Source organism: Austrofundulus limnaeus, unplaced genomic scaffold, assembly GCF_001266775.1.
Source record: "Austrofundulus limnaeus strain Quisiro unplaced genomic scaffold, Austrofundulus_limnaeus-1.0 Scaffold1142, whole genome shotgun sequence".
NCBI classification, from domain to species: Eukaryota; Metazoa; Chordata; class Actinopteri; order Cyprinodontiformes; family Rivulidae; genus Austrofundulus; species Austrofundulus limnaeus.
Window position 1 is genome coordinate 61458 of NW_013953544.1, and position 13308 is coordinate 74765.

Here is a 13308-nt window from a genome sequence, read left to right on the forward strand (position 1 = left end):
CTTGTTAAAGAGTTAAAGATGGCTGACACAGAGGGGCATTATGATCGCTTTTTAGCTTCCCTGCTTAATGATGATGAGTGCTATTTTTAGCACTGTCAGYTCTTCACTGAATAACTTCAGATCATGTAATGACCCCCTATAGAACTATGATCTGAATTCAGATCATAATTCTATAGGGGTCATTACATGAAAATCCAGGTGGACACCTTACAGAATGTGAATTTCACATCTTTCATCCTTATRTTTATGAGCTCATGATGACAAAAGATTGAAGGAATGATTTTGTTACTCTTTACACCACAGTAAGAGTCAATGAACAGACCAGAACTCGGTCACAGCCCTGTTGTCATAAATCAAAAGGGGAAAAAACGGGGGTTCTCTACCTTTTCTCCAGTGTTCATCTTTTTGCTGGCTGAGAATTCTTTCAAAGAGCGAGTCACAGCCCTGTGCAGACCGAGAAAAAAGAAAGCTACATGAAGGGAAACAGATGTGTTCTGAAACACGCATGACAGAGTTACCCTTCAGTGTGTTTTCTTGAATAATCAGGATGATTATRGCCACTCACGTTGACACCTCAGCAATATGTTTGTGTCTCAGACTCAGCCAAAGATCRTCATCTTCATCCAGAACCACCTCCTTCATCCTGGTCTCTCCCATCCCACTGGTCTCATACCTGACAGACAAGCACAAAGATGTTTAGACCCTGATAATGTGCAGCAAAGATAGAATTAACTTAGGTTAATACATTAAAATGCAGCACTGAGCAAGTCATTTTCATTTTGATGGAACCATTAAGTAATCATTGAAGCAATGCATATCGCCCACCACCTTTCATGCCAAAGTTTTGAACTGAGATTATCTTACTTTAAGAAATGAAGAGTTGCAGTCCTTTTCCAGTATCTCTACTCTAATGCTAATCTACATAAAKCATTCTGTGGAGACTTAGATCACATTTATACACTAATGGGACACACATTAGGCAGTAGGGGTTCAGTGTCTTGCCCAAGGACACTATGACAAGTGACTGAATAGTGGTATAATGGTATTGCCAACTCTTGMATTGGAGGAGGACCTCYCTAACCACTCAGCCACAGCCGCCCACAGATTGATTCCTGGAGTAGAACCATTATCCAACATGTAGAAGGAGGGATTTTGTAGGCAGGGCTCTCAGGCCTGTTGACAGGGCATGGCACCCTCCATGGATAAGACAATGATAAGAGAGTTAGTGTTAAAACATTTACCAGTCCTGCATGACTCACCTGTAGACATCGTTCTCAATGCCCAGCAGGTCGTAGGCCATGGCCTGCAGTGTCAGCTCATGCAGCAGAGGTGACACTGGGTCAAAGCCACGATCCAGTATCAGCAGCTGAGTGCGACACTTGTCTGGACCCTGGAAGCATCAACAAACACATTATACACACAGATAAATGGTAATATTTAGATTAATATTAGTACAAACTCCCCRATCATCTGTCATCTAAAAAGTGTTGTAATGTTTGCTCCATCATTCGGCTCTAGACCCTACCTCTCCCATGGTGGGATCATCAGCCTTATAGCCATCCAGCTTTTCCTGAAGCATCTGTGCAAGAACGGCACAGTCTTTGTACTCCCTGGACCGACACACACAAATAGAAGGAGTTAGAAAATTCCTTTGTTTATTCATAAATGTTCCTACTTAAACAAAAGAGGGAAAATGACACATTTAAAATCTGTTACACATCAATTTTGTGAAAATGTCCATCGTCATATGTGAGCCGTGGTACTGCACAAACCAGGCCAGACAGTCTGGGTTTTTTAGCCCCCCCCAAAAAAAAAAAAAACATCAAGAAGGAAGGAAATAAATAAAAAGTAAGTAGGTCTTTTGTCCTTCTTTTTTTTTAGCCTCCTAGGACCTGGAGCCACATATGTGGACCTAAATGCATGCAATACAAGAGTTCAGGTCTTAGAAGGTCAATGAATGATTGAAGAGACCTCATCATTCAGGTGAGGCCACTCAGTTCACAAGCAAGATGTACCAGTAAGACCTATTGTTAGCTTGATTAACTCTGTCTCTTACAACGTTTTCAAATATTTGGCTTCAGTACTTCGTCTTATATGCCCCTTTTCCACTAGTGCCACTTAGTGTAGTGTCGGAACGATCGGTGTAGGTACGGGTCGGACCGGTAGGTTTTCCACTGATGTTCCAGTCCGGTTCCAGTGGGTGTGCTTTGGGCGGTTGGTGGAGGTGGTTTTTAGGTATTTTGAAAAAAAAAATAATGGGCAAAATGAGAGATGGAAACACATTTGATGAATAACTTTTGAAATTTTAAACATTTGCAAAAATTTAGCCAATCAGTGACGAACAGTGTTCTKACGTCGCATTTTGGTGTCAGCTGGGGCCGGTTGGAACCACAATGAAGTAGGTACTAAAAAAAGTGTCGGTTCCATGGATCTGGCCTAATGGAAATGGCTTGGAACCGTACCGAACCGTACAGACACTACACTAAGCGGCACTAGTGGAAAAGGGGCATTAGTTGGCAGTTCAGAACATCACACATACAGTAGAACACCAAGGACTTTGTGAACAAGGTGAGGGATGTCATCATGGAGACGGATGAAACCATGGTCTCTTTTGATGTTACATCACTCTTTACTTGCGTTCCTGATGATGAGGCGGTGGATGTGGTCGGTGTAAAAAACGTTTTTTATTTTCCTAATTTTATGAAGTTTCCAAATACCAACATACTGGTTTAAATAGCCTTAACACATTCAGAACATTACTTTGTGCCCGCCAAACTGTTTCATGGGGGACACTTTTCCTCGCAGCACCGCCATGTGCATTAGCAAGCTAATGTTATTGTGGAAGCAGCTTATCAATCTCAATAACTGGCCGCAGGTGGTGATTTGGCTGCTTAATGTGGTTATCCTAACTGGGCTTTCCTGAAAGCAGATAAGAAACCCAAACAGGATTCCAGTCAACAACCAGGTGCAAATGAAGACCCCAAACCCAGACCCAAACCAGTAGTCATTCTATATGTTGTGGGAGTTTCAGAGAAACAGACGTTTATTCTCTAAACATGACGTCACAGTGGCTTTCAAACCCCAAAACATGTTACGACAAAGATTGGTTCACCCGAAAGAGCCACTTCCCCGGCACAAACAGAGCAATGTTGTGTATGCTGTTAGGTGTCAGGAGGACTCAGATCAGTTATCAGTTAAACATCAGGGAAACAAAGCAGCCACTGTTCAAAAGAATGAGCCAGCACAGACAAGGAACATCATCAGGCCAGGACGCTGCAGTTTACACTCATCTACAGACCAGGGCTCTACAGTTTACACTCATCTACAGACAAGGACTCTACAGTTTACACTCATGTATAAGCCAGGACTCTACAGTTTACACTCATCTACAGACCAGCGGTCACTGTTTCAGGGATGAAGATGTTCTCATCCTTGATTGAGAGGAACGTTGGTTTGAGAGAGGAGTAAAGGAAGCCATCTTTGTGAAGAAAAAACCATCCACCATTAAACAGAGGTGGAGGCCTTCGTGTCCAGTTGTCCCCCTCCTAAAATGCTGTTATTGCAATTATGACTCAGCCCCCTGTGAGCAAAAGGTGTGAATCAGGGCCTTAACAATCATCAAGATGATGGTCCTCTATGAACAATAGAGATATTCAGGACACTAACAGTCTATTGTTAGGCTGATGGTCCTCCTTTGCATGTGAACAAACATTTTTCTGCACCGTCACCACTGGACTCTCTGACCACCATCAGTAGGCAGACAGTTTCAGTAAGTATTCAAATGTATAGGTACCATCCCTATTTAGAAAAAAATGGCACTTGTGCTTCACTAAAAAGTTTTGTTTTCTGTCTTTTGAATAAAGTTTTGTTTGACAAGGATTGTGAAGTCCATGCATCATCAAGGAAAATACAAAGGCAGATTCAGTTTTTTATTTTCAACACTTAACTATGCTGTTGAACAGATTTCAGACATGTAAATAAATTCTGACCATAAATGTAAATAAACACTAATAATTTCATACCAATTAACTCAAATCATATTAAATAACTTAATTTTTATACGTCACAATTGCAAACTGTAGGAAACCCATTCAATTGCTTATTATATAACAGCTGCAGAGGGCTACGTTTTTGTACTAATGAAACCAGCAGAGGCATGTATTTGACATGACCATGATCACATGCAGGGTGTAAGGCCCTGTCACATTATAACATTTTAGGTAACATATGCCAGCTTCTGAAAAATTTGTTGTGACTATTTTACACATATCAGCTATTTATTTGAGCTAATGGTTAGTGTTACACTATGTATAGGTCCAAAAGAGGCTTTCAGTGGATTTTTTCAAAATTCAGTGTTGGACAAACTATTCACTTGTTGGCACAAGTTGTATAAAAAGTTATAGTGTGACAGGACCTTTAGAGACAGACTTGTGAAAGACTTTGGTCTCACCCTCTGTATCGAACCCCAGGATACTCTTTGAGTGTTGCACAGAGGGTGGCGATCTGCTCAGCACATCGCTCCAACATGTTGTTCTTTACATCAGCCTTAAAGGGGCTGTAGAAGTCCTGGAAGGCATCAGCTTTGTCCAGAGAGAAGACCTGAGTAGAACCACAGATTCACTCTTAACATACTGCTACTACTACAAGACATCAAATTGGGGATCATTTCCCTGCACGTTTGTGAAACCTTTTTTTCATCTGTGAAGTCTTAGGAACCCTCCTTTTTGTCTTTATTTGCTTCCACTTAGGTCCATTTTTAGAAAGCAAGGAATTTCACTTTTATGCAGATGATTGTCAGGTTTATGTCCCCCTCAAGAAAAAAGACTCATTCTCCACTGAACCACTGCTTAAATGACTTGAGGACTTGAAGGCCTGAATGGTTTTGAATTTTTTGCATTTGAATGAGAAGAAAACTGAGGTTATGTTTTTTGGCACATCCACCGATATCCCTCTTGTGGATTTACAGTCCTTGACTCCATACATCTAAACAGCCGTAAACATAAACAAGCAGCTGAACTGCAACAAAAATGTTGTGGTTTCACTGAAAACCAGCTCCATATTTTGCTAACAGACTTGAACACATCACCTTCATTTTGACTGCAGGTGATAAAAACGTGTGAAGAAAATATTTTGATTTTTTTTATTATCTTTTAAAGCAGATGAAAACCCACTGAGATCAAGACATTATTTACAAKGGGGACTTGAGCAAATCCCAGATTTGGACCCTTTGGTTCCAAACAGGTCTACCTTAACCTGCTGGTAGCAGCAGGGCCATAGGGGACTGCTTATTCCTGGTGCTTCAGGCCAGACAAGCCTGTGGATTAAAGGTTTCAGAGTGTCTGACAGTTTTCTGTGTGTCTGATCAAAGGTTGTTAGTGAACTGATTTCTGCACATTAATGTAGTACTCATGTAAAGCTTCTCAGTTCTAATGGAAGGAGTCTGCAGGGAGGCTAAGGCCCTGTGGGGTATCACCAGTTGGAACAGTTTCTTACCTGAGATTCATAGGGCAGGAAGGCTATGTGGATCTCAGTCAGGGCCTTCATGCATTTGGAGGCCCGGGACTTGGTCAACAGGCCAAAGAGGGAGTCTGGAATTGCTGCAGGGTACCACAGGAAGAACCAGGTCAGTAACAGAGATAACACTGTAGTTGTCTCAACAGCTATATATACTCAGTACTCAGTACGCAGTATAAGGTCTGTCTGAAGGATCAGGGAGGAACTCTCACTCAGAGTCCAGAACAAACAGCAGCCTTCAAAAACAACTTCAGCTCAGTGTTAATCAAACAGTTTGAATCAAAAAAGCAGAAGTTTACTTACACTATATAAAAAGATACAAATGCATTTTTTTTCACGCTGATGTGAAATCAAAATAAACTTTTACAGTTTTATGTCAGGTAGGATTACCGACATATTTTTTATTTGCTAAATGCCAGAATAATGAGATATCAAAAGATGAAATACACATCATTAGTATTTGGTACCATTGCTCTTAAATTGCATGGCTTTGGTCAAACGTTTTGAATCTCCTTCCACAAGCTTCTCACAGTAGTTGTCAGGAATTTTGTCCCATTCCTCCTGACAGAACTGGTGGAACTAAGTCATATTTACCACACCATACCACTTTTATTTATAAAGCACTTTAAACAGCACAAGGCCAACCAAAATGCTGTACAATAGACAACAGGACATAGTTAAAATTACAGTCAAAATACAGATAAAAAATATGGAGCATTTATATTTACAGTACATAAAGAACAGAGGTATGATACATTGTGAGGTTTTGCACCATCTCACTCAGACTCAAAGGCAAGGGAGTAGTAGTGTGTTTTTAAACGAGACTTGAAGACAGCGAGTGAAGGAGACTGTCTGACATGTAGGTAGATCAGTTCACAGTTTTGGACCTGCTACAGAAAAGGACCTGTCACCTCTCAGTTTAAGATGAGAGTTAGGGACCTTCAGAAGCAGCTGACCAGATGATCTAAGAGAGACTGTGGGACAAGTGGATGCACTAGACCTGAGAGGTAAGAGGGGGCAGAGTTGTTTAGGCATTTAAAGACGTACAGGAGGATCTTAACGTGAATTCTGAAATGAACCTGAAGCCAGTGAAGAGATGTTTGTAGACCACCTTGCTCTCACATGCCTTTTCAGCTTTGCCCTTAAATTTTCTGTAGGACTGAGATCAGGGGCCTCATGTATAAACGGTGCGTACGCATAAAAAAGTTACGTGCGCCTGGTTCTACGTCCACATTGTGATGTATTAAAACCAAAGTTGCGTGAAAGTTTTTCACCTGCCGTGAGAACGTGCGGCAGCCACGCAAAGTTTTTCAGYCSACAGTTTTAACCCACAAAGTCACGAATCTGACCTGAATCCACAGAAATATGACTTTGTYGTGTTTTCTGGATGTAAGGAGCGTCTGAACACGGTGTCAGATTATTTTTAGTTTGAGTTTTTATTGTTTAAACTCAAACGATCATGAAACTGAACCCCGGGACTGAAAATCATTTAACCTCAGACAAGAAAATAGATCAGYCTAAAAATGATCAAAGAACCTCAGTCCAGTCTGTAAACTGTAAACTTTTTATATTGTTGTCATGTAGTTGGAAACACAAGCAGAGCGCATGGCCTGCGGAGCGCACACACAGCAGAGGAAACTAAAATGTGTGTGAATTGTCTAAGAAACATTTTAATGTTCACTGAGAAAAAAACGTTGTCAACTCAGCAGATTAATTCAGAACAGCTCAGCTCCACAAGACGCAATAGATTTATTGCTGCGTAAAGTTGTGCGTATGGATCAGTGTCCAATGCATTCTCACTGCCACCGCATCATATTGACGCTTGGTCAGGTAGTGTTTTGCGTCCAGTTTTGACGCGCCGGGTACCCCCTGCACATCTGTTTTTTACGAGATGAGGCGGAGGASGASGAGTGTGTTGTTCTATTTTTTTTTACAGTACAAGGGTAGGAAATGTGTATTTCTTCACATCAACTTAATAAATATTTTTCTAAGTTCTACAAAAGTCACAAATTTCTCTGTGTTTACAGTCATTTAGTAAAGACGTGYAAAGGTGGAAATATCTCTCAGACTCATGTGCCACTGAAAGTAACAGCACACGCGCACACACCAACACCCACACACACCTTTGCGAGTGGCAAACTCATTTTTACACCCCACTGACAATTTTGTCACTCATTCTGCATTTAATGTATAYTTTTTCTGCATCTAAAAATCATTTCTCACATCGAATCTCACRCGCTGGACACATTTACATCTATTTTACATATTTAAATGGAGGCGTATCAGAGGAGGTTTCTCACGTGCGCTCAGTTCCACGTTCATTAGGATGTATAAAGGAAAGGTGCGCAGGAACCTGCGTACGCACAGTTTTATACATCTGAATATTTTGGTGCAGCGCACATTTCTAAATTTGTCTGTACGTCAACTATTAGTGTGAAAGCTGCGCAATCCTTTATGCATGAGGCCCCTGGTCTTTGTGATGGCCTCTCCAAAACATTGACTTTGTTCTMCTTGAGCCACTTTATAACCAGTTTTGGCAGAATGCTTCAGCTCATTGTGCATTTAGAAGACCCATTTGTGTCCRARCTTTAACTTCCTGACTGATGTCTTGATGTTGCTTCAGTATTTTCACATCATGTTCTTTCCTCATGATGCCATTTTGTGAAGTGCACCAGTCCCTCCTGCAGCAAAACAACCCCACAGCATAATGCGACCACCCCCGTGTTTCACAGTCAGGATGGTATTCTCAGGCTTAGATTTCCGTTCTAGCAGTTTTCTTTACTTTAGTTCAGTGTTTGATATATTTATATTTTATGTTCATGCAGCCTTTGTGAAGCTTGGTTCTGTGGACTGGACTGGATTTACTCACTGTCAGTAAAGAAGACATGAGCTGCTCGGTACCTCGGAGACCGGGGGTCTCTGAAGTCATCGATCAGACCCTCAACAGACTGAAACAAAAGAAAATACTGTTTTTCCAAATGAGAAAAGAAGAAAGAAATCTTAACATTCTGTGCAATTTAGCTTTTTTTTAAAAAGAAAAAGTGTTGTTTGGTTATTTCAGCAGTGAAACAGATCAACAGCAAAGCAAAGCTCCTCGTCCTGCATGTCTGACCTCGTCTGTGGGCGTGATCAGGTAGATGGCCTCCATGGTGGGCAGAGGCTCCCGGCGCTTCGTTATGTCTTCCACAACTGAAGGATACAGAAAAAAAATAAACAGCTAGAAAGACTGGAAATGTTCCACTTTTTCTCTTTCTTTCTAAGGCCATGTTGGAACATCTCACAGGAAACTGATGTTTACCAAAGATAAAAGTCAGACCTCTTTGGAGAGTTTAAAGTCCATTTGATTTTCACCTTCAATATATACCTTCAGTGTAAAGAGAAAAATAAATCAACGTTCCAAACCAGAGGCTTCCTTCCCTCAGCTGCCCTAAAATAAGCCGAATGCTAAAAGGAACTCATTCAGCTGAAGGAGTCACTGTTTGAACTGTTTCAGTGGTACTGCACTCATGAAGTCAGAAGAGCTTGTTGACCATCTCTTAACCCTGCTTCCGTCTAACTCTTGTTTTGTTACCTGCTCACTGTGTCAGACTCTAACAATACATCTGATGAGGACTTGAAACTATTTTTAAAGGCACTGACAGATGGGACGGGAAACATTCCCAGCAGGAGGGGGTCTGTAAACTTACCCCCTTCATGATTTTTGGGCTGGCAGCAGTTTCCTGAATGGGATTGGATATGAGCATTTCTTCCTAAATGCTTGAACAACAGCTTTAGAAGAGGGAGAACTGTGTGAGGAACTGGGGTCTCATTTATAAAGCTTGTGTTTGTGAAGCCTTTTCTTCTTGCAGTTAAAATGACTGAATCCAACAGTGTTGCTCTTTGGGKTTTTTTCCTGAGGGGTTGGGCTTAGTTGGTAAATGGTACTGAACTTATAGAGCACTTTTCAAGTCCCTCCAGACCCCAAAGCACTTTACACTAACAGACATTCACCCATTCACACACAGAWGGTGGCAGCTGCTCTGGGGCACACTGACAGAAGCGAGGCTGCCATGCACCAGYGCCACCAGACCCTCTGACCACCACCAGTAGGCAAGGCAGGTGAAGTGTCTTGCCCAAGGACACAACGACTGAGACAGCTGAGACGGCTGGACGGGGGATTGAAACAGCRACCTTTCGGTTCCAGGACGACTCCCCTAACCACTCCGCCACAGCCGCCCCTCATAGTTGGACACAAAGTTATTGCTTTTTCAACTGCTGGCCTGATCCTTCTGAGGTGGAAGGATGCTGCCCACCCACAGTAACACATCGGATTAGATGGATTATTCAGTTTAACACTGGAGAAAATCAGATGAATTTTACCAGACTTGGAAATCTTTTCTTCATTTCTTTAATCAACCYTCGACACWGGTTCAGGAGTAGAAGGTTTTTAGTTGTACTGGTTGACCTGGTATCATAGCAGCATATATTGTACACAGTACATGTGACAGTGAGGACTGGGTTTGTTCATTATTATCGGGTGGGTTTTTTTATTATTGTTTTCTTTTTTCAATGGCAGTTTCTGTATGTTTGTAGTTTTGTGATGAAAACTCCAATAAAAACACTATATTGCCAAAAGTATTTGCTCACCCATCCAAATGACTGTGCACCAGTGCACAAAGCAAGCTCCATAAAGACCTGGATGTCAGAGTCTGGTGTGGATGAACTGGACTGACCTGCACAGAGTCCTGATCTCAACCTGATAGAACATCTTTAGGATGAATTAGAGCAGAGACTGAGAGCCAGGCCTTCTGTCCAACATCAGTATGTGACCTCACARATGTGCTTCTGGAAGAATGGTCAAAAATYCCCATAAACMCTCCTAAACCTTGTGGACAGAAGAGTTGAAGCTGTTCTAGCTGCAGAGGGTGGACCAACATCATATTGAACCCTATGGATCAGGAATGGGATGTAGCTTAAGCTCATATGTGAGTCATAGCAGGTAAAACAATACTTGTGGCAATATAGTGTATGTTAAACACTACATTCCAGACAATCTGTTAATAAAAGCAGTCGTCACCAGCTGCCCTCCTCCAGACACAAAACAGAGCACGTGTCTGAGCTGACCAATCACTTTTGGTGACATTGATCATCTGAAATAAACCTTAACATTCATGAGGTACTTTRYATYGACTGTTTATGGTTGAGAGTAGGCGTGTAGAGGGTAGAACCTGAGGCGGGACCTYGTGCGCAAACTCTGACATGCAGCTATGATTTATAAAGGAAAATAGCTTGAAGGTGTGCACACGGTTTTATAAATTTAACATTTTTTTGCATACGCCATTTTCACCTTTTGGCYATATATACACTTTTAGTACRGTTTCCACACAATCCTTTATAAATGAGGCGCCTCGTCACGTGTGTGCATGTCACCAGACATCTGTCCTGTGACTCCTGGTATGAGAGGCTTTTCTGCAGGTGATTTCAGGYTTCATTTTTTATTTTTAACAAATATTTATCCACAATAATTTCGAGTAGTGAACAATAAAAAAAACAATTGCCACATTAGGACAAGCTTAAAAATGGCTTAAATAAGGYGCTTGTTGTATTGCAGTTCTCTCTGAGTAGACACATCACACAAAAACCCATTGAAGCCCAATAAATGCAGAAAATCCTCCATCTCCCCCGTGGCTTTGTGGAAGCAGAACTTCACCCTTACAGCCTGGTCTTGATGCTGCACCTCCACAGAGCCAAAGATTCAAGGATTCAAGGAGACTTTATTGTCATTCGYGTCACACGTGGTACATGAGCTGGAACAAAATTTGTACTCTCACAATCCAGTTGCACCCACAAGCCACAGCCACAACACCAGCCTGCAGCCATGAGAGACAAATATACACCCATTTTCGCTTCTCCCATTAAAAGGTGAAAAATTTGGCACTTTGATTTGTTTGCTTTGTTTTATCATTTTTCACCAAATAAAAACAGAACTGGTAAAAAACTACAGCTAAAAAAAGCTAAAACACTCGTCAATAAGCTAAAAAGAAAGCTGTTCGTACAATCAATAAAAACATGAAAAACGCTCTCTGGAAGACTTCAGTCAGAACAGCGTGATGATGGCTGCATGGTGAAGGAGCTCCTGAAGGAACCTGAATAATTTCATGTAAATCCCCGATCAAACTGGGTAATTTGTACATTTTGAGAGTGCTGCTRTCTGACTCCTCCTTCCTCTTTTTGTGCCGTTTTGCAGCCGGCATCTCAGAAAGATTTTTGGGCGGCAGGTTTTTCCACCACAGTGGATGTCTCCGCCTCTCTGGTCTCGCCGTGTGTGCCCCCCACCTGTACAAGCTTCTGGCCCATTTGATTCATAWGCAAGCTTTATAAATCGGACCCYGGTCTKTGTGAGGAGGTTTCCTGTAAACTTCCTCATTTAGTCTAACATCTTTCTTCATAWTGCCCAGACAGTCCAGAAAARGCAGCKTGTAGTTAACGTCCTCTCTGGTGAACTTGCTGTCCACAGAGGTGATGTGTCTGTCTTTTATTAGTTAAGGTTCTAAAAAAGAGGATTACACATCAGAGCAGTCTGACTCTGCTTTTTGGCAGCTTTCTGACAATGATCACAGAATTTAAAAGAATCATATCAATTTGGAGAGTTTTATTTCTTTGATGGATTTTTTTCTAATTTTCAGTTAAACTTGTTCAAGTCTTGAACTGAGATGGGGCCTGATTGATTTTTTTTTTCTTGAAAAGAGGTGAACCATGGAAAGTTAGTGAATCACTGCATTAGATGAACTGAGTGCACTGACATCAGTTGATAAAAATCAAGGTGACTTGGGAGCTACAGGTGAGGAGAACCTGGGAGATGTTACTCACTGGTGATTCCCTCTGACATGATATCTGTCATYCTGCAGCAGGATGAAACCATCCTCATGCTCAGCTTGTCCACCACCAGCACCTACAGCAGAGGAAACACCACTTCATGTACGAGCAGACAAAACAGAATCATCAGGACAAACACGAGGCAGTACCTTCCATTGTCCCTTTTCTCTCGCCTTCTTGATGACATTGTTCATTATCTCTGTAAAGTTAAGAAGAAAAAGATCAAATAAACTCTAGGATCTCTGCTGAATCAAAAYACACTGAAGACCTTTCTACAACTGCAGGGCACGAGGAGCTGATGGATGGAGATACTGATTCAGTCATGTGTTCATACAAACATTTCATTTAGGGTTAGTTTGTCAAACCTCATAAATACATCTGGCTCTCCTACCAAAGCAGAGACATAACATTCATTGTTGGAATGACAGAGAAAAGCATTTTTGTCAAACCTCAAAAACAATAACATGCTTGATTTCATGCATTAATCTCACATAATCTGTGAGCACCTTGTGAATTACTCTCAGCTACYACCACACCAAATCTCAGCTCAGTCTCAGTAAAATTCACTGAGCCACTCTCATTTCTGTGCTAGAAAAATTATATTAACTGTGACGACCAGCTTGAACTGGGTTGACTTCAAAAAGTCATCAGGTGTAGATCTACATCTAATGATTAGTTTCTATCCAGCAACTTATGGGATATTTTACTAACAGGCAGAGAGCAGTATACATAAGTTTTGTGCAATATTGACATGCAATGATCAGAGCTTGACGTTAATATTTTTGAACTACTCTCAGCTGAATTATAACCATTTTTCTATCTTYTRATAATAAGTTGGCTGAGACAACCATCTTGAATTTAGAAAACTCCAAAGGCTACTCAGTGGTAAATGCACACACACACACACACACACACACACACACACACACACACACACAC

At 41.4% G+C, this 13308-nt stretch overlaps 1 protein-coding gene across 1 annotated transcript in view; it reads right to left on the minus strand.

Annotated features, from left to right (window-relative positions):
* stxbp1b (syntaxin binding protein 1b) overlaps positions 1–13308 on the minus strand; it is a gene marked incomplete at its 3' end in the record, with an annotated part of 44567 nt that overhangs the window by 16057 nt on the left and 15202 nt on the right. The window contains 10 exon segments of the mRNA XM_014030921.1: positions 384–444; positions 566–673; positions 1260–1390; positions 1526–1610; positions 4451–4599; positions 5494–5597; positions 8384–8462; positions 8627–8703; positions 12364–12445; positions 12519–12568. Coding sequence (XP_013886375.1) covers positions 384–444; positions 566–673; positions 1260–1390; positions 1526–1610; positions 4451–4599; positions 5494–5597; positions 8384–8462; positions 8627–8703; positions 12364–12445; positions 12519–12568 — 926 coding nt within the window.